Source organism: Hylobates moloch, unplaced genomic scaffold (assembly GCF_009828535.3).
Source record: "Hylobates moloch isolate HMO894 unplaced genomic scaffold, HMol_V3 SCAFFOLD_1, whole genome shotgun sequence".
Lineage (NCBI taxonomy): Eukaryota > Metazoa > Chordata > Mammalia > Primates > Hylobatidae > Hylobates > Hylobates moloch.
The window spans coordinates 27,835,765-27,863,282 of NW_026652276.1; the positions used below are offsets into that span (position 1 = coordinate 27,835,765).

A 27,518-nucleotide genomic window follows, 5' to 3' on the forward strand; every position below is an offset into this window, starting at 1 on the left:
ATCATTGCAGAAGACATTACACAATGTAGATACACAATCTGTAAGATCTGTTTATTTATTGTAATAGTAACCTAAGGTGTTCCTCAATTTGGCACGAGTCTCTTTTAAAGTAGCTAATTATTATTGATTAATATAGTGCTCACTGCAATAACATTGCTGGGATAACCTGCAATGGATTTATTTTCTCTTAATATGTGCATAAGTACAGTCACATAAATTCAGAGAAGTTCCATTATATACATAAAGTTGATAATATATGAATAGGGTTGTGTCATCATAATGTTTACATTACCAAGATTCATGTTTATGACCATAAACCATGCCTGGCTGTTGCCATTGTTGGAGCTCAGAACACGACACCCTGAAGCATGGCTCCTTGGTGTGCTGAATACTTTGAACTGAAGGAAATTGGAAGGGCCTCTGACCTTCTCCACCTTCCTGTCTTCCGACCCTCCTTCTCCCATGAAATGAGTCATAGAAACCAGAATTCCTCTTCCCCAAGGCGAGTCATAGAAATGGAAACTCCTCTCCCCGCAAAGAAAGCCATAAGACCTAGGAAGCTCACTCCATCCCTTTTCCCTTCTCCCTTCTCCATAAAGCCTAGGAAGCTCACTCCATCTTTTCTTTTTTGAAGACCTAATTTCAGGTGGGACCTACCGCATTGCCAGGTGAAAGAAATGCTATACAGAAATGCCAAAAAAAAAAAAAAAAAAAAAAAAAGGGAAGGAAGGAAAGAAGGAAGGAAGGAAGGAAGGAAAAGTTCAGGCCTTACTGGATTTCTTCCCTCGGTCGGTCTATTACCATTAGATTTTACTCTTTTGCCCAATCACATTTCTACGTGATTGTCCATTCTTCATTAAATCTAAGCATCAAAATAGAAAATTTTCCCTGGGTCTTTTAAGTTTTCATTCCTGAAGGCTCCCATGTCAAGTAAAACCCTGATTAAATACATTTGTTATACTTTTCCCTTGTTAACCTGTCTTTTGTTACAGGACTTTTGGCTATGATCCTTAAGATGGGTGAGGAAAGGTGCCATATCTTTCTGCCTCTACTTCATATTGAAGTGACTTGATAAAATATCCAAAATCTATAGTTTGATTTATAAAAACAGATTACAGGATGGAGCTATATATATTTAACTAAAATGTAGAGCCTTTTTAAGAATTATTTCTAACAGACTGTCCTTCTGTTTTCTAGCCTTATTTTTTCTTAGAAACTCTATATTTTTTTCACTAGTAAAACAACCACATTTCTTTGAAGATATGGAATTGTATCCATAATACTCTTTGGAGAGAGCGAAGTTATAACCTCACAAATCCAAAAAAGTTTGTTTTTACCATTTTAGGTATACAAAACATAACAATAGAAAATCAGTTCATAATGTAATGACTTGATTTATTTCATAACTTAGTATTTGTCTGTAAAAATTGAAAACCAGCTATTCCTTAGAAAAAAAAATTCTATCCCTCAGACTAAAAAGAAAATATTTTAAATGACTGCAGCCAATTCCAGTATCAAGCCTCATGAAAAAGAAACAGAGTGTATACTTAAGATTCTCTGTGGTCCTAACTTTCTGCAGCTCAGGTGGAATAAGCGATCTAAATGCAACCAGGTATTAAAGTTAGAAACAAAAGGTTCTTCCACTTCACAACCACCCAAAAAACAAGTCAGGGAATATTTGCTAAATCTTAAAAAAAAAGGAAAAATATATATAAAAACTTGAATGGTTTCAGAAAAAATTCAATGAATTTAGGTTTCTGAATGCAATCTAGGTAGCAGATTAAATTCCTTTAGTTAGAAAACCGTTGAGTGTTTAGGTCTAGCTATTGAGTAAATGGCAGAGCAAGGTGATGATGCACCTGACAGTCCAAGACTAAGGTGAAAAGTGCTCCAGGAAATTCCAGCCCATCCTGCTGGAAAATGTACCTTTTAAAACAGTTTCCCTGCAGAGCCACTTGGTATACAAATTAAATAGCTTCCAGAGAAAGGGCAGACTCCCTTGTTCTGCCTGTGGTTTTGCATGTTAACTAGCAGTCACTTCTTAAATTATGGATTCACAGGGTCACATTCATCCACCAACATACAATTAAGTGGGGAAAATTACATTAAAGGGGATAATCAAGTTTTCTTGTAATTGTGCTTATGAGTAAATTGGTGTGACAATTCTTTTTGCTCTAATTATGTGCTTCAAAAACAATGTTTCACGCATTAGACATTATCCCTGTTATGTAAAACAATCTTAAAAATTCATGCTGTTTATCATACATGTAGTTTTTTATACTTTTTAAATCACATGCAAATTAAGACTGGCTATAATAAATCCTAATTAGAGAGGAGTGTATCATTTTATGTTGATATTTTCACGTTACTTAGAACATTTTTGTACTGTGAAACCTGTTTAAATGAGATTTTACTGTATTGGAAGACCAGTTGTCAGAATGGTCAAATATCCTGATCAGTGACATTATTTCTTATAAAAAAATAAAATATTTTGAATTAGTTTTGGCAGTCATATGCTCAAAACAATCATGGGGAGTCTGCAAAGTATATTAAATTTCAAAATAAAATTTAAAATCAATGATAGAAAATAAATTTTGTTGTGTCACAGCAAACATGGTCCTATGTCCTCTTAAATATCCCTTCAGTTCTGACCTACAGTGACTTTCTGACATTTCCTAGTCAATGAATATTTATTGATTAGTGCTTCTATACGGAGAATTATGCTAAGAATTCTAGGGTGAAAAAAATTTATTAGTCACATAAAAAAATCCATTACAAACTTCTCATAGCTGGGTTATCTTCCTATAGGTGACATTACCAATCAGTTATCTATATGATTCAAGATATTCTACCTGTTTAATCTATTCCTAGTTCACTCTATGTGTCCTGGTTTTGCTATTCCTCCAGGGGACGATATTGTCACCACTTCGGGAACTTGGCCTCTCTTACTGCCTATGTTTGAGTTATCTTCCTTCAGAACTTTTAGGATTTCTTTATTCTCTCAGAGAATCTCTCTCTGATCATTGCATTATAAGCCCCAACTCTCACCTTATTTCTCTTTTCTACCTGATCGATTCTTGATAGGTAGAACTTCGTATTCCTAAGATTGTTCACTTATTTACTGGTTTATTGTCTCTGATTATTAAGAGAATATAAGATACCTGAGGACAGAACTTGGTATTTTTCATTGCTAAACTCTCACTATTTAGATTAGTGCCAGGACACAGGTGATGTAAAGGGTTGCTAAGTAGAAATTTCACTACTGAACTGTTTTCATATATGCCAAAAGGTTTTAAAGGTATCCAAAGATACATATATAGAAAACAAATGATTAAACTTTTTTGTCAAAGAGGAAATGTCAAAAAATATGACATAATTATGTTGCTTTCAATTTTCTTTCTTTCTTTTCATAGACCCATCAAAAAATGACAAATGTATGAAATCAACTCCATTTGACTGTAGGAGTGATTGGAGGTTAAAATTAGGGGTGGTGCAACAGAATCTTAAATGTATCATTTTTATCTATAGTCATTTACAGTATTAGATTTTTAACACCAAAACAAAGTAGAAATAAAGACAGAATACGTCTATTAATTTATTATGGTTACCTTATATTCTAATTGATTTTTTAATGACTGCTTATACAAATGCTTTTCTTTTGCTTTACGTTTTTTAAAGCATTTCACTTTTTACTAGAAATTATTTTCTTTCCAAAGTACAAAAAGTATTAAGGCAAAAAGTTTATTTCATAAAATATTTAGTTTAAAAAAATCACATAGTATAGGATAGGCTTGAGATATAAAATTATTTTTTGAATACGTAGGAATATTGACATAATTTAAATATTTTCTAAAATAAAAATGGAGATTACATATTCCTTAATTTTATATTCTATTGTTGTTTCCAATTTCCTTAGATAGACAGAACCTGCTTTAGTGTTTTTCACCACACATCTAAAAGTTTTGACTTATGCATCATCTTGGTGCAGTAATGAATAAGAACTGACATCAAATATCAATATTGTTGGCCCAGCTAAATGATAGTTGACATCAAGGTGGATTGCTGGAGAAATAAACAAAATTGAAATATTTTTGGTGTATAAATACCGCCTGACATCATTTGTCCTTCAGGGGATCAATCACTGTATGACCTAAATGTTATTTGCATTTCTTTATATCAAATGGCCAGAGATGGATATTGAGTGCTTGTTGTTTGAACTTAGGTAACAAACAAAACTGAGAAATCAGAAATTCTACTTCCTTTGCTAAAGTGGAGACAGGATCACTTTTTTAGGTAGGCAATTGCAGCTTTTTGTTTATCACTAATTTTTTAAAAAGGTAATGTGAATTGATGCATTTATGTCTACTTACTGGCAACTTAGGAAAAGCAATTAACCTATCTTAGATCAAATTTAAAACATTTAACTGCCTAATTATTGTATAACATATCCAGATATGAAAGAAACAAAATACTCCCTCTGAAGTTTATACCCATCTTTTTAGTAGGATTTAGCTCAAGTTTCATACAGTTACACATTCTTTTTTAGGATAATTTTAACATTTTATGTTCTTGAACTTTGCTTAGGTGCAAAATATGTATGGCAAGTTTATGTTTACACTACTGATATTATGTTATAGAAAATTAAATTATAGACTATAAGAAATTTATATTATACATATTTGTGTGTGATTGTTCTTTTATTTACTTCTACTTATTTGAAAACAAATGGCTAGAAAGGAACATTATCTCCATTAACAATAGTACAGGTTGAGTATGCCTTATACAAAATTCTTAGGAATAGAAATGTTTTAGATTTCTGACATTTTTAAAATTTTAGAATATTTGCATATACACAATGTAATATCATAGGGATAGGACCCAAGTCTAAACAAAACATTAATTTATGTTTCATACATACCTTATACATATAGACCGAAGGTAATTTTATACAGCATTTTAAATAATTTTACACATGAAACAAAGTTTGTGTACACTAAATGAGCAAAAAGCAAAGGTGTCAGGTGTTGAATTTTCACCTTACGGTGTCATGTTTTTGATTTTGGAACATTTTGGAGTTTAGATTTTTGGATTAGACATGTTCAGACTTTAGTAATAATAATAGCAGTAGTAGAAGTAATACCATCTTCTAGTTACTAAGCACTATTTAAAACACATTGTATGTATTATCTAATATTCACTGTTCTTTTTATCACTCATTTTAAGAATGAGCTAGATAATTTGCTCAAGATCATATGTCTTATGAATAGCAAAGCCAGAATCTGAAAAGTACCAATAGGAGACAAATATAACTGAAATTGGATAATTGTACAGAGACTCCAAAGGCATGGTACACTGTGATGCCATAGTAGCTTTCTAAGGAACAGTGAATCTGTCCTGACAACTAAATAACTTTAGTTTGCAGCTAAGCATCCACAGAATTTGGAAGCCTAATCAAGTTGAAATAAATAAGATCTAATGATACAATGCTATAATGAAAGCCTTGTGCTTATATTTGTTCAGAATTCAGCATTCATTTATTTATTCATCTCCCTTTTTGAATATTAAATATGTAAAACAAACTATGCTACATACTGGAGATATTGGGTAAAATGAAATTGAAAATATCCTTTTCTTATTTCTTTTCCCTGAATTCTGGTATAGGGAGATTTTTGAAAAAAGTAAACAAAAATCCCCAAGACAATTGCTAGCTATGACGGATCATTCTACTTCTGCATCTAGATGAACAGAATAATATTTATTAAGATGATATAATGGAGAAAGGAATCAGTGTGGATTATGGGAAAGCAAGTTTCATTTTTAACATATTTTAATGAGATGTCAGATGTTTAGGCTGAACTGCAAAATGACTAATGGTAAATTTGGGGGTGAGAGTGGGATTTACTTGAAAATCATCATCATATAAATAAAATTAAAAGTTACAAGTTTAAATAATATGAATTATGAAGAGAATCTGCTAGGTAACAGGACTTAAGATTGAGCCTTGATACACTATACTATTTAGCAGTCAAGTAATAAAGTAGGATCCAGCACAGTAGATTGAGAAGAGGTGCCTGTGGATATTTTATTTCTCAGGACTCAAGAGAGGAGAACATTTTAAGTGACAATGAAAATTACTCATTGGGTACAACAATGTAGAGCTCAAGAAGAGTTTCAGTGAACTTTTTGATTTGGAATTCATATTGGAATAGTTGAGGTGAAAATGCCAGTGCAGGTTTCTAGGAAACAAGGAAATATAAGATAATGAAGAAATATTCTTGCCACTGAAAATTTATAGAAATTATAGATCAAAAAGTAAAAAAAAGTAATTAATATATGCCTAAAATCAAACTAGACATAATGAAACAAGGATGGACAAAGTTGAAAAGAATCTAATATAAATTATATAAGAAATGTAGTAATTGAAATAGAAAAACTCAGTAGAAAGAATAAAATTAAACAGGATTCAGCTAAAGAAAGATTGATTTATAAGACAGTTGGGGAGAAATTAATCGGAATGCCACACAAAGAAGTAAAGCACAGGAAATATAAAAATAAACATGAAGTGAATGAGACGTTTCAACACAGATATAAAAGGAATTCCTAAAAGAGATACTAGAGAGAATTGACAAAACACAATATTTAATAACATAATGGCTGAAAAATTTCCAGCGTTGTAGAAAGACAAAGGTGCTCATATTGAGAAGGCACATCAAGTCCAGAGAAAAACAAAAAAGAAGCAAATCTACATGTAGACATAGCATAAAAAATTAAAAGCAAAATATCCAAGATATTAAAATGTATGAGAAAGATCCAACCTTATCTACAAAGGATCAACTACTAGATTTATAGTTGACTCTCATCAGCAACAATAGTGACAGAGGAAATAACAGAATGAAAATAAAATAATGACATTTCCAGATATACAAAGACCAAAAAGTTTACTACCCACACACTTTCCCTGAAAGAACTATGAGAGACTATCTTTAGCAAGATAAAGGAGATCAAAGAAAGAAATTAATTATAGGCAAGGAAATAATAAAACATACTGGTATATCTCATAAATATCAAAGATTTACATGACTAATTTCAAGATGAGACTAGAATGCAAAATAAAAATAAGGAAAAATGGAAAAGTCCAGCAAAAGCTTCTAGAAGGCCCTATGGAATGTCCATCCTAGTAAGATTTAGGTCCACTTCCTGGAAATTTGAAGTCAGGTGAGACTCCCTGCTCATTTTCCTGCCACGTATTTTTTACACAGTTTTTGTTTTTATTTTTTCCTTTAGATTGAATTTTCTGTGGCTATTAATAATTTTCTGGAAATTACTGTCATCTTCCTTTTTTGGTTTTGGATTTGCTTTATAAAAAGGACTTAATAAGTAGCTTTTATAGTTCCTTAAAATGTCTCATTACAGATTACTTTAAAAGGAGGTTTAAAATAAATATCTCCTTCCAATGGAGAAATAAAGGAGAAATTAGGACATCAGAGCTCTAATACCATAAGAGAAATAAAATTCAATTTAACAAATAAAATTCAATTCAATAGTTTTTCAGGGCCATATATAAATATTGTTTATTGCATATCTGTTTCAGTGAATCTGTTTTTTAAAGATGTATTTTGTTTTTCATTGTTTTAAAGATGTATTTTGTTTTTCATTGACAAATAACTACATATTTATGGATACATTGTGATATTTTGATACATGGGTACACTGAGGAATGCTCTAATCAGGGTAATTATCACATCTATCACCTCAAATACTTGTCATTTCTTTATGGTAAGAATATTTGAATTTCTCAGTGTTGTAGTATATTTTAATGTCAGGTAGTGTGATACCTCCAGTTTTTTTCTTTATGCTCAGGATTGCTTCGGCTATTTGGTGCCTTTTGGTTCCATAAAGATTTGAAATTTTACTTCAATTTTTATAGAGAATGTCATTAGTATTTTGACAGAGATTGCATTGAATTTGTAGATCACTTTGGGCAGTATGGATATTGATATGGTTTGGCTATATCCCCTCTCAATTTCATCTTGAATTGTAGTTCCCATAATCGCCATATGTCTGGGAGGGATGGGTGGAAAGTAATTTAATCATGGGGGCGGTTACCCTCATGCTGTTCTTGTGATAGTGTGTGAGTTCTCAAGAGATCTGAAGGTTTTACAAGGGGCTTTTCCCCCTTTTGCTCAGCACTTCTGCTGCCACCATGTGAAGAAGGACATGTTGGATTCCCCTTCTGCCATGATTGTAAGTTTCCTGAGGCCTCCCCAACGATGTGGAACTGTGACTCAATTAAACCTCTTTCCTTCACAAATTATTCAGTCTCAGGCAGTCCTTTATAGCAGTATGAGAAGAGACTAATACTGATATTTTAACAATATTAATTCTTCCAATCCACCATCACAGGGTATCTTTCCATTTATTAGTGTCCTCTTCTATTTTCTGTCATCATTATTTTGTAGTTTTCATTGCAGAGATCTTTCATGTTTTTGTTTAAACTTATTTCTAGATTTTTTTGTAGTTATTGTAAATGGGCTGGCTTTTGTCATATATTTTTTGGATAGTTTGCTGCTGCATTTAGAAATGTTACTATTTTTTATTGATTTTGTGTACTCCATCTTTACTGAATTTATTAGTTCTAACAGTTTTTCAGTGGGGTCTGTAAGTTTTCTGTACATAAGATCATATCATCTGTAAAAAGAGACAATTTGTCTTCCTCCTTTACAATTTGGATGTGCATTATTTCTTTTTGCTGCCTAACTGCTCTGGCTAGGACTTCTAGTGCTATGTTGAACAGAAATAGTAAAGATAGGCATATAGTCCAGATTTTAAAGGAAAAAATTTCAGCTTTTCCCTATTTAGTGTGATGTTTGTAGGTTTCTCATATATGGCCTTTATTGTGTTGTGGTATGTTGCTTCTATACCTAATTGTTCAGGGTTTTTATTATAAAGGGATTGTGAATTTTATTGAATGCTTTTCCCATGGCTAATGAGATGATCATATAATTTTTGTCTTTCATTCTGTTAATGTGATATATAACATTTATTGAATTGCCTATGTTGAATCATCCTTGCATCCCTGGGATAAATCTCATTTGATGATGGTGAATGATCTTTTTGATGTGCTGTTGGATTTTGTTTGCTAGTATTTTCTTGAGAGTTTTTGCATCTATGTTCATCAGGAATGGTGGCCTACAGTGTTGGTTGTTGTTGTTGTTGTGTCATTATCTGGTCTTGGTATCAGGGTAGTGCTGTTCTCATAGGATGAGTTAGCAAGAACTCTATCCTCTTCAAGTTTTTGGAATAGCTTGAGAAACATTGGTATTAGCTCTTTTTTTATATGTTTGGTAGAGTTCAGCAGTGAAGCCTACTTCTGAGCTTTTCTTTGATAGGCAACTGTTGTAGGATCCTGTAACTTCTTTATTTTTATTCTTTTATCTTTTTCCCTTCTGATTGTATTTTCAAATAGCCTGACTCCACGCTAATTCTTTCTTCTGTTTGATCAGTTCTGCTGTTGATGCTCTCTACTGTGTCTTTTATTTCATTCATTATATTTTTCAGCTCCAGGATTTCTGTTTGATTTTTTTAAAATTTCAATCTCTCTATAAAATTTCCCTGATAAATTTCTCAACTGTTTCTCTATATTTTTTGAAGTTTGAGGAGCATCCTTAAAACAGCTATTTTTGAATTATTTGTCTGAGAGATGACACATCCCTATCACTTTAAGATCAGTGTCTGGTGCCTTATTTTCTCTCTTTGGTAAGGTAACATTTCCCTGAATATTATTGATGATAGTGGACATGCGACAATGTCTGCACTTTGAAAGATTGGGTATTTGTTCCAGTCTTCACAGTCTGGCTTTATTGTGTGTATCATTTTTCAGAGGGTCTTCCAGAGATCTAAAAACACTAATTGCATTCCCTGAGCCTGTGATCACTGAAGTTGTCTTAGCACTAGAGGACCCTCTCAGCCCAGGTTTGCTGTGACTCTCACAAAGGTTCCAAGGCTGACATGGCTCTCCGTCCTAGATGGACCTGGGGAAGACTTAAGGAGGGTCCCTAGGCTGTTGATGAAAGCTGAACAGGAACCTAAGACTGAAATATTTTCCAGTGGCCCACACAGGTGTGCTTCCCACCAGGTCTCTGCACAGTGGAAGTGTGTCCATACAGGTGTGCTTCCCAGCAGGTCCTGCACAAGTGGACTGGGCCCTCTCAGGATCTGCTGTGTGACAGCAGCTGATGAACCTGTCTCATTGGCCCACATGGGTGTGCAATTCCCAGCAGGTCTTTGCATAGACAGCATAGTTCCCCAAAAGTAGTAAGGGGAGCTGGAACTGAGACTGATGCACCTCAAAATCTGTTGTGAAATGGAGGTTAGTGAACTCATTATGGATGCTTAGACTCCCAGGCTGACAGAATATGGGCAAGTCTCCTTCTGCATCCTTGTACAAGCAGTTTCCATATGGAACTTCAGCTGAGGGAGGCTGGTGCCAAGCCAAAGAGCAACTTTCAGGTTCAGTGTGAAGACCACTGTCATTGAGCAGACAAGTCTCTTCACTGAGGCAGTAGTCTGTGTGGTTCCTCTTCGATGCCTGGGCAAATGGTTTTGGCACAGGTTTAAGGCCAAACAAGGATCTAGCCAAGCCCTTTGGGAAATGAGGGTATTCCTAGGCTTGAACCTGGGAGCATAATCAGCAGATCAGCTACATGGGTGCTGGTCTGTACTCTCAAAATAATCCTCCTAAGTCTTGGGCTCCACTGGGGCTCTGCAGCCTCCTACCTGAATCCTGAGACTCCCGCTGATAGACTTTTGTCTGTGGATGGGTGCAGGATTCTTGTGGGTGGAGATAGGAGGGTTATTATTTTTTTTTTGAGATGGAGTATCACTCTGTCGCCAGGCTGGAGTGCAGTTGTGCAATCTCAGCTTGCTGCAATCTCTGCCTCCTGGGTTTGAGCAATTCCCTGCCTCAGCCTCCTGAGTAGCTGGGACTACAGGCACGCATGACCACACCTGGCTAATTTTTTTGTATTTTAGTAGAGACAGGGTTTCACCATATTGGTCAGGATAGTCTCGATCTCCTGACCTCGTGATCTGCCTGCCTCAGCCTCCCAAAGTTTTGGGATTACAGGCATGAGCCACTGTGCCCAGCTGGAGGTTACTTTTTATTCCACCATCTTACTGACATTACTCTTGTTTCTGTGAATCTAGATTGCTAGCTTGATAACGTTGAGTTTTACATGTGTGATTGCTACTTACAAATCTGAAATTGTAGGATTTTCCCCAAACTATGTTTATGTAAATAGCTAAATGCAACTTTAAATAGTAACTCAACATGAATGTCTATCCCTAAAGACACCAAGTAATAAGCAAGGCTAATACTAAATAACTAAAATTTTTGCCTTCTCTATATGTACCACATAGGCATTTTTTTAATACAACTTTGACAGTTTGTTTGAATATGAACTGTGTCTCAATGCCATGTCCTCAAGAGACCTGTGGGAGTCCCCGCACTCTTCAGTCACAGCTGCTTCTCAACCTCCTGACATTGCTTAGCAGGTATGTGACATAAAACATAATTGTTAAAACAATTAATATAAGTGACCAAAAATTTCCTTAAAAAATGTCAGTCATTATTACAAGACATTTTTTAAAAATATTAGTAGTTAATAAATATTTGCAGCAAATAAAAGATCAATTAATGGAAAATTTTAATGAGGCTGTGGGATACTGATTTGGAGCTATATTGTAATAGTCCATTTGGTATGAACAAAGTGTGCAAATAAAAACATATTAGTGAGTTCCGTTTCAAAATGGTCAAATAGGAAGAGCACCAGTCTGCAGCTCCCAGCATGATCAATGCAGAAGATGGGTGATTTTGCATTTCCAACTGAGGTATCTGGTTCATCTCACTGGGACTGGTTGGACAGTGGGTGCAGCCCACAAAGGGCCACCCAAAGCACGCTGGGTTGTTGCCTCACCAGGGAAGTGCAAGGGGTTGGGGGATTTCCCTTTCCTAGCCAAGGGAAGCCGTGACAGACTATACCTGGAAAAACAGGACACTCCTGCCCAAATACTGCGCTTTTCCCAAGGTCTTAACAACTGGCAGACAAGGAGATTCTCTCCCGTGCCTGGCTCGGGAGGGGGGGTCCCAAGCCCATGCAGCCTTGCTCACTGCTAGCGCAGCAGTCTGAGATCCAACTGTGGGACTGCAGCCTGGTCGAGGGAGGGGTGTCCACCATTGCTGAGGCTCGAGTAGGTAAACAAAGTGCCCAAAAAGCAAGGCCTACTGCCTCTATAGACTCCACCTCTGTGGGCAAGGCATAGCTGAACAAAAGGCAGCAGACAACTTCTGCAGACTTAAGCGTCCCTGTCTGACAGCTCTGAAGAGAGCAGTGGGTTCTCCCAGCACAGCATTTGAGCTCTGAGAATGGACAGACTGCCTCCTCAAGTGGGTCCCTGAAGCCTGTGTAGCCTAACTGGGAGACACCTCCCAGTAGGGGCTGACAGACACCTCATACAGGTGGGTGCCCCTCTGGGACAAAGCTTCCAGAAGAAGGACCAGGCAGCAATATTTGCTATTCTGCAATATTTGCTGTTCTGCAGCCTCTGCTGGTGACACCCAGGCAAACAAGGTCTGGAGTCGACCTCCAGCAAACTCCAACAGACCTACAGCTGAGGCACCTGATTGTTAGAAGGAAAACTAACAAACAGAAAGGAATAGCATCAACATCAAGAAAAAGGGCATCTACACCAAAACCCCATCTGTAGGTCACCAACATCAAAGACCAAAGGTAGATAAAACCACAAAGCTGCGGAGAAAACAGAGCAGAAAAGCTGAAAATTCTATAAACCAGAGCACCTCTTCTCCTCCAAAGGATCACAGCTCCTCGCCAGCAATGGAACAAAGCTGGACAGAGAATGACTTTGACAAGTTGACAGAAGTAGGCTTCAGAAGGTTGGTAATAACAAACTTCTCCGAGCTAAAGGAGGATGTTCAAACCCATCACAAGGAAGCTAAAAACCTTGAAAAAAGATTAGATGAATGGCTAACTAGAATAAACAGTGTAGAGAATACCTTAAATGACCTGAAGGAGCCAAAAACCATGGCACGAGAATTACATGATGCATGCAAAAGCTTCAGTAGATGATTTGATCAAGTGGAAGAAAGGGTATCAGTGATTGAAGATAAAATTAACGAAATAAAGCAAGAAGAGAAGTTTAGAGAAAAAAGAGTTAAAAAGAAACGAACAAAGCCTTCAAACAATATGGGACTATGTGAAAAGACCAAATCTACATTTGACTGGTGTACCTGAAAGTGACAGGGAAAATGGAACCACGTTGGAAAACTTTCTTCAGGACATTATCCAGAAGAATTTCCCCAAGCTAGCAAGGCAGGCCAACATTCAAATTCAGTAAATACAGAGAACACCAAAAAGATACTCCTTGAGAAGAGCAACCCCAAGACACATAATTGTCAGATTCATCAAGGTTGAAATGAAGGAAAAAATGTTAAGGGCAGCCAGAGAGAAAGGTCAGGTAACCCACAAAGGGAAGCCCATCAGACTAACAGAGGATCTCTCAAGAGAAACTTTACAAGCCAGAAGACAGTGGCGGACAATATTCAACATTCTTAAAGAATTTTCAACCCAGAATTTCATATCCGGCCAAACAAAGCTTCATAAATGAAGGAGAAATAAAATCATTTATAGACAAGCAAATGCTGAGAGATTTTGTCACCACCCAGGCCTGCCTTACAAGAGCTCCAGAAAGAAGCACTAAACACAGAAAGGAACAACCGGTACCAGCCACTGTAAAAACATGCCAACTTGTAAAGACCATCGATGATATGAAGAAACTGAATCAATTAATGGGCAAAATAACCAGCTAAAATCATAATGACAGGACCAAATTCACACATAGCAATATTAACCTTAAATGTAAATGGGCCAAATGCCCCAATTAAAAGAGACAGACTGGCAAGTTCGACAAAGAATCAAGACCCATCAGTGTGCTGTATTCAGGAGACCCATCTCACCTGCAGAGACACACATAGGCTCAAAATAAAGGGATGGAGGAAGGGATGGAGGAAGATCTACCAGGAAAATGGAAAGCAAAAAAAAAAGCAGGCGTTGCAATCCTAGTCTCTTGATAAAACAGACTTCAAAACAACAAAGATCAAAAGAGACAAAGAAGCCATTACATAATGGTAAAGGGATCAATTCAACAAGAAGAGCTAACTATCCTAAATATATATGCACCCATTACAGGAGCACCCAAATTTGTAAAGCAAGTCCTTAGAGACCCACAAAAAGACTTAGACTCCCACACAATAATAATGTGAGACTTTAACACCCCACTGTCAATATTACACAGATCAGTGAGACAGAAGGTTAACAAAGATATCCAGGACCTGAACTCAGCTCTGCACCAAGCAGACCTAAAAGGCATCTACAGAACTCTCCACCCCAAATCAACAGAATATGCATTCCTCTCAGCATCACATCGCACTTATTCTAAAATGGACCACATAATTGGAAGTAAAGCACTCCTCAGCAAATATAAAAGAACAGAAATCACAACAAACTGTCTCTCAGACCACAGTGCAATCAAACTAGAACTCAGGAATAAGAAACTCACTCAAAACCACACAACTACATGGAAACTGAACAACCTGCTCTTGAATTGTCCCTGTTTGCAGTTGACATGATGGTATATTTAGAAAATCCCATCGTCTTGGCCCAAAATCTCCTTAAGCTGATAAGCAACTTCAGCAAAGTCTCAGGATACAAAATCAATGTGCAAAAATCACAAACATTCCTATACACCAATAACAAACAGAGAACCAAATCATGAATGAACTCCCATTCACAATAGCTATAAAAAGATAAAATACCTAGGAATCCAACTCACAAGGGATATGAAGGACCTCTTCAAAGAGAACTACAAACCACTGCTCAACAAAATAAAAGAGGACACAAACAAATGGAAGAATATTCCATGCTCATGGATAGGAAGAATCAAAACTGTGAAAATGACCATACTGCCCAAGGTAATTTATAGATTCAATGCCATCCCCATCAAGCTACCAATGACTTTCTTCACAGAGTTGGAAAAAAATACTTTAAAGTTCAGGAACCAAAAAAGAGCCTGCATTGCCAAGACAGTGCTAAGCAAAAAGAACAAAGCTGGAGGCATCACGCTACCTGACTTCAAACTATACTACAAGGCTACAGTAACCAACACAGCATGGTGCTAGTATCAAAACAGAGATATAGACCAATGGAACAGAACAGAGCCCTCAGAAATAGCAACACACATCTACAACTATCTGATCTTTGACAAATCTGACAAAAACAAGAAATAGGGAAAGGAGTCCCTACTTAATAAATGGTGCTGGGAAAACTGGCTAGTCATATGTAGAAAGCTGAAACTGGATCCCTTCCTTACACCTTATACAAAAATTAATTCAAGATGGAATAAAGACTTAAATGTTAGACCTAAAACCATAAAAACCCTAGAGGAAAACCTAGGGAATATCATTCAGGACATAGGCATAGGCAAGGACTTCATGACTAAAACACTATAAGCAATGGCAACAAAAGCCAAAATAGACAAATGACATCTAATTAAACTAAAGAACTTCTGCACAGCGAAAGAAACTACCATCAGAGTAAACAGGCAACCTACAGAATGGGAGAAAATTTTTGCAATCTACCCATCTGACAAAGGGCTAATATCCAGAATCTACAAAGAACTTAAACAAATTTACTAGGAAAAAAATAACCCATCAAAAAGTGGGCAAAGGACATGAACAGACACTTCTCAAAAGAAGATACTTATGCAGCCAACAGACACGTGAAAAAATGCTCATCATCACTGGCCATCAGAGAAATGCAAATCAAAACCACAATGAGATACCATCTCACACCAGTTAGAATGGCGATCATTAAACAGGAAACAACAGATGCTGGAGAGGATGTGGAGAGATAGGAATGCTTTTACACTGTTGGTCAGAGTGTAAATTAGTTCAACCATTTTGGAAGACAATGTGGCGATTCCTCAAGGATCTAGAACTAGAAATAACATTTGACCCAGCCATCCATTACTGGGTATATACCTAAAGGATTATAAATCATGCTACTCTAAAGACGCATGCACACATATGTTTATTGCAGCACTATTCACAATAGCAAAAACTTGGAACCAACCCAAATGTCCATCAATGATAGACTGGATTAAGAAAATGTGGCACATATACACCATGGAATACTATGCAGCCATAAAAAAGGATGAGTTCATGTCCTTTGCAGGGACATGGATGAAGCTGGAAACCATCATTCTCAGCAAACTATCACAAAGACAGAAAACCAAACACTGCATGTTCTCACTCATAGGTGGGATTGAACAATGAGAACACTTGGACACAGGGTGGGGAACATCACACACCGAGGCCTGTCAGGGGTTGGGGGCTGGGGGAGGGATAGCATTAGGAGAAATACCTAATGTAAATGAGGAGTTGATGTGTGCAGGAAACCAACATGGCACATGTATACCTATGTAACAAACCTGCACGTTGTGCACATATACCCTAGACCTTAAAGTATAATAATAAAAGAAAATTAGCTACTTTGATATTGGACACCTAAAGCTCATATCTGTTATCTTGCCCTTTGAAATAAGGGTAATTAATGTATGTCTCTCTCGATTGCTAATTCAATAAATCTAATTTGCTTATTTCCATATGTATTAAGTTTAATATTTAGAATGTAAAATGCTGTCTTTTGCAGTTATCATATGGCTTGCCAAAATGCCTGATTTACAAAATATTATTCATTTCAGCTCCCATTTAATTTTTGTAGGGCATGTGAAGCTATAAGCCACTTAATGGACTTTCAGCATAAAACTATATTATATTTCATAACGGGTCCATAGTGCTTAAATTTTTCCCTACCCTGCTAGAAATAAAATATTCCTTGGTATCTAGAACTAATCTATAATACTTTCCAATTAATTGGCTCACTACAGAAAATTAGATAGAATATTTCTTACAAAGACCAATCTATTCAAATATAATTTTGGTTGAGCCCATCATTAAAATTCCCAGGCCTGACAATGACACAAGCACAATTTCAATTGGAGCAATCAACATTCCCTTAGTAGATATAATTTTTCATGAGCATTTTTCCTCTTTCTAAAAGAATGATACTAGCAGGATGGTAACAGAATTTTGACTATGCTATCATTGTGATGTTAGATGTAAGTAATCCATCAGATTTCTTTTATAGCTAATTGGAAAAGAAGTGGAATTTGGAATTAAGATTCTCACTCTACTGGGAACTTTGAGACAACCAAAATGTTAGATATAATTAAATCATAGAGTTTAAATGAACTTGAGAGGTCATCTATCTAGTCAAATCTCTTTCATATGAGAACAGACTTAAATCATCCTTCTTTGATTACTATCTGAACCCTTTTAAAGACTACCTCAATTAACTTGGCAACTGTCTTAATCCATTTTCTGTTGCTATTACAGAAAACCACAAACTGGATAACTTTAAAGAAAATAAATTTATTTCTCACAGTTCTGGAGGCTGGGAAGTCCCAGAGCATGGCACCACCATTTCATGAGGGCCTTTGTGCTGTATCATCCCATAACAGAGGGAGGGAGGAAAAAGAGCGAGAGAGCAAAAAGACTGAATTTGCAGCTTCAACTTCTTTAAAAGACATTAACCCATTCAGGAGGGAGGGCACCACTCTCATGACCTAAACATCTCCTATAAGGCTCCACCTCCAAACACTGTTGCATTGTGGATTAAGTTTGCAACACATAAACTTGGAGGGATACATTCAAACCACAGAAAATTCAAAGGACTTTCCAACAATTTTCATTGTCGGTGAAATCATCCTTACACCTGAATGAACACCTCAAGCGGCAGATAAAATATTTTTGTTTTGTCATCAGTTTATATGAAGAAGGATATATTTGAAACTTTTCCATGAGTAATTAAAAAGCTGTCAAATCAAGGTTGTTCTGTTCTAAATTGGAGAAAATTTTTTTCTTTAACTGCTTTTTCTTCTCCAGGTTTTCTTACAGAAAAATTACACAGCAATTATAGTTATTTTAATGATTTTTCATTAAAATTTTATGCAGTCTATAGCCCACCTATTTTTTTGAAGCCCAAATTGGACAAAAGGCTCTTAAAAATGTGTTTAAGTAAAGTTGACCACAGTAGAATTCCTTGTCACTCCTGCTACGACTTGGGGGGTGTGTGGGGTGTGTGTGTATGTGTATGTGTGTGTGAATTTTAAAATTCTGCAACCCTATATATCTATAGACTTTTCCTATCGTTTACAACTAATTCCTAAAGTTGTTCTTCTCACCCCATTAATTTACCATTTTAGCTTGGAAATTTGTTTCCATAAAAATGAATTTGTATATATGAAGCATTAAAAACAATTTACTGGGAGAACTGAACTTACCCTGGGATCAAAAATGGCATCATTGATAGAATGCAAGTGACCATAAAGTGACTGCTCACATATACCCTAGGAAGACAAAGCAGAAATAGAGTCAAATAAATTTCTTTTGGAATGTAAAATGGAATTCGAAGATGCTTTTAAGTTTTAAAGTAATTTTTAGTCCCTCCTCCCAGAATTAATACTTTCTCACCATAGAAAATTCTGGCTTTTGCTATCAACTACTATTCAGAATCGTACAGACATAGAGCGGGGAGCAGACGATAGTACTGGTATCTACACTGAAATTCTACTGTTGTTGCTTTTACACCACTGAGCTGGTAGTAAACTTTCACTAAGTGGCTCCATTTCTCAGTTAGCACAGCTTTCAAGCCCTGAGGCCAAGGACTATTAAGAAATCCCTTATTAGAAAGCTGCTATTTTCAGCACAGCATATCTACTGCTGCTGGGGGTGGGCAGTAGGGTCTCTCTTTTTCTTTTTAAATTATAGAATCACATTTTAGCTCCTGAATTTTCACAGTTGAGCATTAACATTATTACCTGTATAAAAATTTATAAAATATATACATCGGCATTTTTAAATACAGAATAAGCATTTGCTTTGTGAAAACCAAACTTCACATCTATTCATTCAATTTAATTTATCCAAATAATAGCTAAAATTAAAATTAACTACAAAAACATCCTAGCTTCAGTTTAAATGTTTCCAGGAAAGATGGACCTATAACACATTATAATAGGGATCTAAATATTTAAATGTGGGGCCTTCCATTTTGAACACCAGTGTTCAACGGGCATTCTTGACTCTCGTAGGGAAATAACCCAAATTCTGCAGAGGAAAAAGGGAAAGTCATATGTGGACTATTGCTTGGAGAGTCTTGCTATGTGCTTGGAAATTCAGATTTCATTCAACCATTTGTTCATTTGACAAATATTTTTGAGCAATTAATATTTGTCAGCACAATTCTAGGTGCTTAGGATATGTCAACAAATAGACAAAGAACCTTATCCTCACGGACCTTATATTCTAGTGGGGGAGATGGGCATTTTGTGATAAAGGCATAAAATGTACTAGAAGATAATAAGTCTGAAAAGAAGAAAATGTCAGGCAGGGTTAGTAACAGTAGGAATTTTGGGATTTGGGAACTAAGGGAAATCACATTATCAAGTAGAGTTATCCAGTCTGGCTTCACTTAGAAGATAAGGTTTGAAGAAAGAATGAAAGTATAGTAAGGGAGTTAGCCAGGAATGAAAGTATAGTAAGGGAGTTAGCCAGGAATGAAAGTATAGTAAGGGAGTTAGCCAGGAATGAAAGTATAGTAAGGGAGTTAGCCAGGAATGAAAGTATAGTAACGGAGGACAGCCAAAGTATAGTAGGGTGGTTTTTCTGGAGGAAAAGTGTTCCAGGTAGGAAGAAAAACTAGAGCAAATGTCTCCAAGTAGATGTTTGCCTCACACATTTCTGGAACAACAAGGAAGCCGGTGTGGCTGGACAGAAGTCAGTCAGAACATAAGATTCACTCAAAAGTCTTCATCTACTCTCATTCACTACCTTGTATTTATTTAACCTTAAATCTTTGAAGGCTGGGAGAGATTGCAGAAAAGACTGCAAAATGAGCTACCAAAGGTAAATCATCATGATGCCCCTCCCTGTTATTGGCCATTCATGGAGTATTTCTGAACCAAGCAAAGTTGGAAAGGCTTTATAACTAATCTCTCCTTGGTCCTCATTATCGCCATTGTACTCAGCAAGTTAACTTACAAATATCAATTTAAAGAATCAATTCATGCTACAAATCTTTGTTCACAGAGTGCAAAATTTCCCCACATAAATTTAAATTTCACAAAAATAAATTGAAACACTTTGATACTCTCTCAGAATCTCAACCATCCTTGTTATTATGGCTTAGTATCTTGATACTGTTATAACTTTAAACCAATTATGCTAAGAACTTCAAATCATCCCAATTCTTAAAATAGAAATAAATTACTTACAAAGCCAAAAAGGCAAAGCATAAGATGTCATAGTTTTTTATATTATCTTAGAAATTTTTTCGTTAATTTTGAGAACTAATATACAGTGATATAATATTAATACTTGTATACTGAGTGCTAATATTTTTACAAAGATATAAATTAGCACAGTTGTCTTAAAATACTTTTTGTATTAATGAAAGTTTTGCATTTGGTCCTTTTCTAACTTGAGAATCTCTAAACTGATTAATTGGTAAGGGAAAATGTAGTAGCTTTATTTTTTTTCAAATTCTGAATGCCAAGTTTTAATTCAAAGTAGAATCTCCATGGCACTCTTGAAAAACCCTGGAAATATGGGGTTATAAAGGAAATGCTGACGGACCACATTTGTGCTGCTATAACAAAACCTGACTCGAAGATAAATGTTTCATTAATTAAAAAAAGTTAAAAAAGCTTTTCTACACAGCTTTGTTCCCAAGATAAAAGTGAATCTCCTCTTTTTGTGGTGTAGGGAATATGAGGGTTACTAATATTCTAGTTTGCAAGCAGCCTTAATCAAAAGCAATACTCAAACTGGGACATTAAAATTTGGAATCTCTTCTTTGATGAATTCTTGTCAGAATTGTTTTCTTTCAAAAGGAGAAAAAATAAAAAAGAAAGAAGAGTTTACAAAAAAAAAAAAATAATAACGTGACCCAATATGCATTGCTCCAGCATTTGATTCTCTCAAACAGAGAAGCTGTGTGTAATAATGATCTCTATCACTGACCCTGGGGGTAGAAATGGCCTCATTTAATTTTTGGATCTGCCACCTAATAGCTGTGTGACCTTAAACAAATTGCTTAGCTTTACTGTGCTTCAGTTGCCTGATATGTACAATGAGATAATGGCATTTAACCTATATAGCTTTGTTAGGAGAATTAATTGAGATAATAATGCACAGGAAATGTTGGTATGTTGCCTAGCACAGAGTAAGGGCTTGACAAATATTGGCTCTTAATATTTGTCATATACTATTGAAATGCTGAATATTTTCCAGTTGACATATCCACCCTTACTTCTCCACTGAGTTCCAACTTTGAATGTCTATTTGCCTTCTTAAAGAGCTCTTGCGGACATGGGTGCTGTTTGTTCTGTTGCCTTCAGATTCATTCTCCGCATGGCTCTGCCCCGCCCTATGCCAGGCTCTCTACTAACTACATTGCCTAGGTTCTTAGGACCTCTGGGCTCTGGTTGGATTCAGCCAGAGGGAAGCGCCTGTAGGATATGGATGGGCAGAAAGAGAGAGAGAATGGATAAATTGCCATTTCTGCTACCTCCTGTTCAGCTGTGATTATGTCAGTGGCCCTATTCTCTACCAAATTCCACAGCTCCTGTATCCTTTCTCATGGCCACTTGCACACTGCATCCAGTAATACTTTCCTTCCTCTCCCCTTTCAGACATAGTGGTAGTGGGCAGTGATGATTTCCCATTGTTGCGAGTCCCTGGCTGCTGTGCTAGCTCCCTTAATGCCGCCCATCCCTCTGTAAACATTAAACTTGAGCTTACTCTGTGAGTCCCCTCTTTCCTGCTGGTGACCTGTCTGATGCAGCATGTCAGACATAATAAGCAAAAGAAGACTTGTTGATTTACTACTTCCCAACTGTCTATTTTGATCTTCATGAAATCTTTATACATATAAACAGCATCACCAGCTGCTCAAACAAACAAACCAAGGCAACCAAAAACCTGGGAATAAGAATACCTCTTTTTCTTCCCCCACTCCAGCCCCAACCCTTACCTACTACAAGTCTTTCTTCAAAACATAGCCCTACTCTGCCCAGCTTCATCCCTTGCCACTATCACCACTCTGGGGGCAGGCCATCATCCTACAGACCCTGACTGTGGCAGGAGCCTCCTTCTCCCATTCCACCCCACTCCCAGTCATCCCCTTCACCTCCACTAGAGCAACCAACAAAAGCTGAATCAGACCATGTCATGCTCCTGCATACAGCCAACCAAAAAATTATCATTGCACTAAAAGAATTCCAAACTCTCTGCCTGTGTCCTAAGGCCCTATATTTTTCGTCTTTTGTCTCTGTATCTGACCTCATCCTTTAACACTCTTCCTTTTCACTGTGTTCCTCAAATATTTTCATATTTCTTCATGGTCAGGGCTTTCTAAGCAGAGTTCTGGCACCTGAGTTAAAGAATGACTGAATAGCAACGCTAAAGATAGAGACCCCTGGGGAGATACAGGGACATCTCACCCTGAGGCATTCCTTCACATCCAAGGATTGCAAACCGATGCTTTCCTTCTTTTCAGGAAGATTTGTTTAGATTTCAGAGCAAAGGTTTCTTTAATGTTCTCTCTCTCTCCCTCCCTCTCTCACTCTCTCTCTCTCTCTCTCTCTCTGTTTCCCTCTCTCCCTCCAAACCCCACTCCATAGAGGGAAGAAAGAAAATTGAATTTCGTGGTTTGGGGTTTCCTTTCTAGTGGTACATAACCCCTTTCCTTCTGTACCCACAAGGTACACTCGGTTTTCACCCAGCCTTCCCTGCCCCCCACATAAGGAATTGAGGAATAGAAAATAAACAGTCTTCTCTGTGAGTAAATGGTTTGATATCTGATCCAGAAGCCTCCTTTGTACTGTCAGGATAATAACTAAGTACAGATAGATATAAGAATATACAGCTGTCACACTGGCCTTCCTGTTTTCTACCTGCCTGGAACGCTCCCGCCTTTGTGCTTTCTGTTTCCTCTATTGCAGATGTTCTCATCTAGATATGCACATGTCCTTATCCTTCCCATGCTGCTTTCAACTCAAACACAACCTTTTTCATGCTGTCTGAGATCTAATTTCCTGACCTCTCTCTTACAACCAGTCATTAAAGTAGCAGAAACTGTTTCACGAAACACTTTCATTTTTCGTCTTGGGGACACAGCCAGACTAGAGGTCAGGTGTGGCCATGTGACTGAGTTCTGCTCAGTGAAATGCAGATGCTACAGGTAGTTAGGCAAGAGCTGGGCAGGAGAAGCCTCTCCCATCACCCACTAGAAATGTTGGGTGATGGTTCTGCAATATTGCCTCTCTAAAAATGATATTTAATCTATTAGCCAGAGAGAGACAATCTCCTGATGGTCCATGCTTGTTAACATTGAAGTGTTAATTGAATGCAGGCCCCAGGGAGAAGCAGCTTCTTGGGCATGTGTGTTAAGAGACAAAATGGTGAAGTATGACATTCTGGGGGGCACATGCCACTGGAAAAAGGAAAAAGCCTGAGATGGGCATGCATACACCTCCCTAAACACACTGCATGCCTGTGCTCAATTCCAAAGGGTAACGAAAACACTGTGCATGCAGGAAGCCCACCCTACGAGAAGAATCATGGGAAAGAGGCAAGCCTATGAAGTCCTAGCAACAAGGTTAAAGGCCTCCCTTTTTTTGCTCCCTTTTCTCCCTTGGTCCTTCATGAGCCTGCTTGGGTCTCTTCCAAACGAATTTTCCTTTCTTTCCTATTCTAAAGCCTTTTAAAATAAACTCCTATTCCTGTTCTGGAACTTGCCTCGGTCTCTTTTCCTGCTTTATGCCCCTCAGTCGAATTCTTTCTTCTGAGCAGGCAAAGGCTGAAGTTGCTCCAGACACCTATGGATTCGCCGTCGGTAACTCAGGGTAACTCGGACCTCTTCCATTGCTAACACAGGCAGTTGTGAAGTAAGTCCAGCATAGGCCTGGCCCTTAGAAAATATCCGCCATAATGTGCCAAACTCCTTATTTCCCCTTCTTTTCAGGCTATACGCAGAAGGCCTCTAGATGATGAGGCAGCATAAACTGGAAAGAACTTGGGTTTCTCAACCACTGCAAGGAGAAAAGCCGCCATTCCAGACCTTACAATTGGGTAGTCCGCGAATGAGAACTGAGCTTCCACTGTGTCACATCCCTATATTTCAGGGTTCAATTATATTCACAGATGCCAATACTTGACAAATAGGTCACCCCATTTTGTTTCCTTCAGATCACTCCTCATTAACAAAATTACTTCATGAATTTTTCTCCTTATTTATTGTCCTCTCCTGCCGCTAACATTATGCTCCACAAGAGAAACTCGCCCACTCCTCCATCTTCTCATCCCCAAGGCCTAAGACAGCTCTGGTAAGATACGATACAGTTATTGAATGAAAAAGTAAGCACACTTACATGGAGATTATAAATGAAATTGCAAAAAAAAAAAAAAAAAAAAGCCCACCCTCACCAGATATGCTTTATTATTGGACAAACAGCTTAGGGCTTCTCAATATTTATTTTCATTCTGATCAGTCATGACATGAAATGCATGCACTTTCTTATTCCCCAACACCTTTGCTTCAGTGCAGTTCTAACCCAGGAGCATATTCACCCATTGACTTTTCCATTGCCTATTAATATTTTAAACAACTATAGGGAAATGGTGATTCCAGGTGGGAGGATGCAGCTTTATATTTATTGAGTGTTTATCACATACCTAAAGCATTATGCTAAGTGTTTTACAGTTGTTATCATATTTAATCCTCACAGCAATGCTAGGAGATACGTACTATTATAATTCACATTCTAGAGATGAAAACAGTGGCATCTAACCCATAAATAAAAAGTGCCTGGCCGGGCGCGGTGGCTCACGCTTGTAATCCCAGCACTGTGGGAGGCCGAGGCGGGCGGATCACGAGGTCAGGAGATCGAGACCACGGTGAAACCCCGTCTCTACTAAAAATACAAAAAAAATTAGCCGGGCATCGTGGCGGGCACCTGTAGTCCCAGCTACTCGGAGAGGCTGAGGCAGGAGAATGGAGTGAACCCGGGAGGCGGAGCTTGCAGTGAGCCGAGATTGCGTCACTGCACTCCAGCCTGGGCGACAGAGCGAGACTCCGTCTCAAAAAAAAAAAAAAAAAAGTGCCAGAGCCGTGACACTAACCCAGTTTTGTCTGATTCCAAAGTCCCCTAGCCCTTTATGTGCAAGAATGTGGAGTGAGTGAGGCCATTTGCCAAATATTTCCAATATTCCTCCTTTCTGGGTAGATATGAACCTCCTAATCCTCCATAGGCTTATGAGAGACCACGTAATGAGTTCTGCTTTACGAGTGGTGAGTAGAAATGACATGGAATACTCCTCTTGGGTTCTCCCCAACTTCGCAATTTCAGCAGTTAATGATAGGTGCAAATGCCTCCAGGAGTCCCTTTTCCCTCTGGCAGAAACAAACAACATTCAAGGTCATGGCTGAGAGATCCATCTGGATCTCTGGGAAGACCAGCAGGAATCCCCCACACCCATCTTCCAATCCATGAAGGACACAGAACTGAAGCAAGGCGCACATGTTGTGAGAATTGAAAGTTGTTTTTTACTGTAACACAAGCTAGCCTAGCCTGACTGACCATGAACCCTATGTATAAAGATTAAGCTTGTTCCCTCAAAATAGTAAAAGTCTTTTTAGTGTCAGTAGTGTCATGTGAAAATTTGAAAAAAAATTAAATAATACTCATCAAAAGTCATATTTAAGACAAAAAACCTTTAAAAACTCTTAAAAATTAGGCCAAAATTAAATCATAAAATAAGTAGCCAAGCACATTATCACTAAAATCATTAAAGTGCTAATGCTTACGGATTTCCCTTCTCATTATAATGACTTACTTAATCAGTGAATTCCATATCTTTTGAAAAAATTTTAAGACAAAAATATGAAGTGAGTCCACTTGACTCATTCTTTTTTCTCCAAGGCTAGATTTTAAAATGCCTTTCTACCATAAAGACACATGCACCCATATGTTCACTGCAGCACTATTAATAATAGCAATGACATGAAATCAATCTAAATTCCCACCAATGGTAGACTGGATGAAGAAAAAAAGTGCTACATATACACCATGAATACTATTCAGGCATAAAAAAAATGAGATCATGTCCTTTGCAGGGCCATGGATAGAGCTGCAGGTCATTATCTTAAGTGAACTAACATAGCGACAAAGAAGAGAAAACGAAATACCACGTTTTCGTATTTAAGTGGGAGGTAAACATTGAGTACACATAGACCCAAAGAAGGGAACAAAAGACATCAGGGCCCACTTGAGGGTGGAAGGCGGGAGAAAGATGAGTATTGAAAAATGACTTATCAGGTACTATGCTTATTACATGGGTGGTGAAATAATCTGTACACCAAATCCCCATGACATGAAATTTACCTATATAATAAACCTGCACATGTACCCCTGAACCTAAAAGTTAAACAAATGAAATAAATTGTCAGAGAAAACAACAAAAAAAGCCTTTTTGATATGTTAAATCAATTTTTATATTAGTGATTGTATTAGTCCATTTTCACACTGCTCTAAAGCAATACCTGAGACTGGATAATTTATAAAGAAAAGAGGTTTAACTTTCCTGGGGAAGCCTCAGGAAACTTACAATCATGGCAGAAGGGGAAGTAGGCATGTCTTACATGGCAGCAGGCAAGAGAGAAGTGCAAGCAGGGAAAAGGCCAGATGCTTATAAAACCATCAGATCTCATGAGAACTCACTCACTATCATGAGAACAGCATGGGGGACACTGCCCCCACAATCCAATCACCTTCCACCAGGCGTCCCCTCGACACGTGGGGATTATGAGGATTGTAATTTGAGATGAGATTTGGGTGGAGACTCAGAGCCAAACCATATCAGTGACATATAATTTACATACACTAAAATGCATAAATCTTAGGGGCTTACCTCAATACATTTTTATCTGTGTATATATCTGTGTAATTGTTATTCAGATTGCGATATGAAATGTTTCCAGCATTCCAAAACATTCCCTCATGCCCTTCTTAGTAAAAACATCCCTACAATATTTATTAATTATATTTTTTTGAGAAAGGAAATATAAAAATATGGTTGTAAAGTCAAATATTATAAAACACTCTCCAATGAAAAGTTAGTCTCCCATTTTAGGCAACCTCCAGAGACAACTACCATAAATCATGTTTGTTGTATATTTCATGGACTAGTCCGTACATATACAATCCCCTTTCCTCACTGTCTCGTGTATCTACCTCAGTTCATATAAATGAAACCATAATAT

General features: G+C 37.1%; 1 protein-coding gene across 6 annotated transcripts in view; it reads right to left on the minus strand.

The window, feature by feature from the left end:
* SPAG16 (sperm associated antigen 16) overlaps nucleotides 1-27,518 on the minus strand; it is a 1,164,736-nt gene that overhangs the window by 288,905 nt on the left and 848,313 nt on the right. For all 6 annotated transcript variants that reach the window (XM_032754635.2, XM_058438740.1, XM_058438747.1 and 3 more), the window contains one exon: nucleotides 18,478-18,543. In XM_032754635.2, the coding sequence (XP_032610526.1) occupies nucleotides 18,478-18,543 (66 nt within the window). The remainder of the gene's footprint in view (nucleotides 1-18,477; nucleotides 18,544-27,518) is intronic.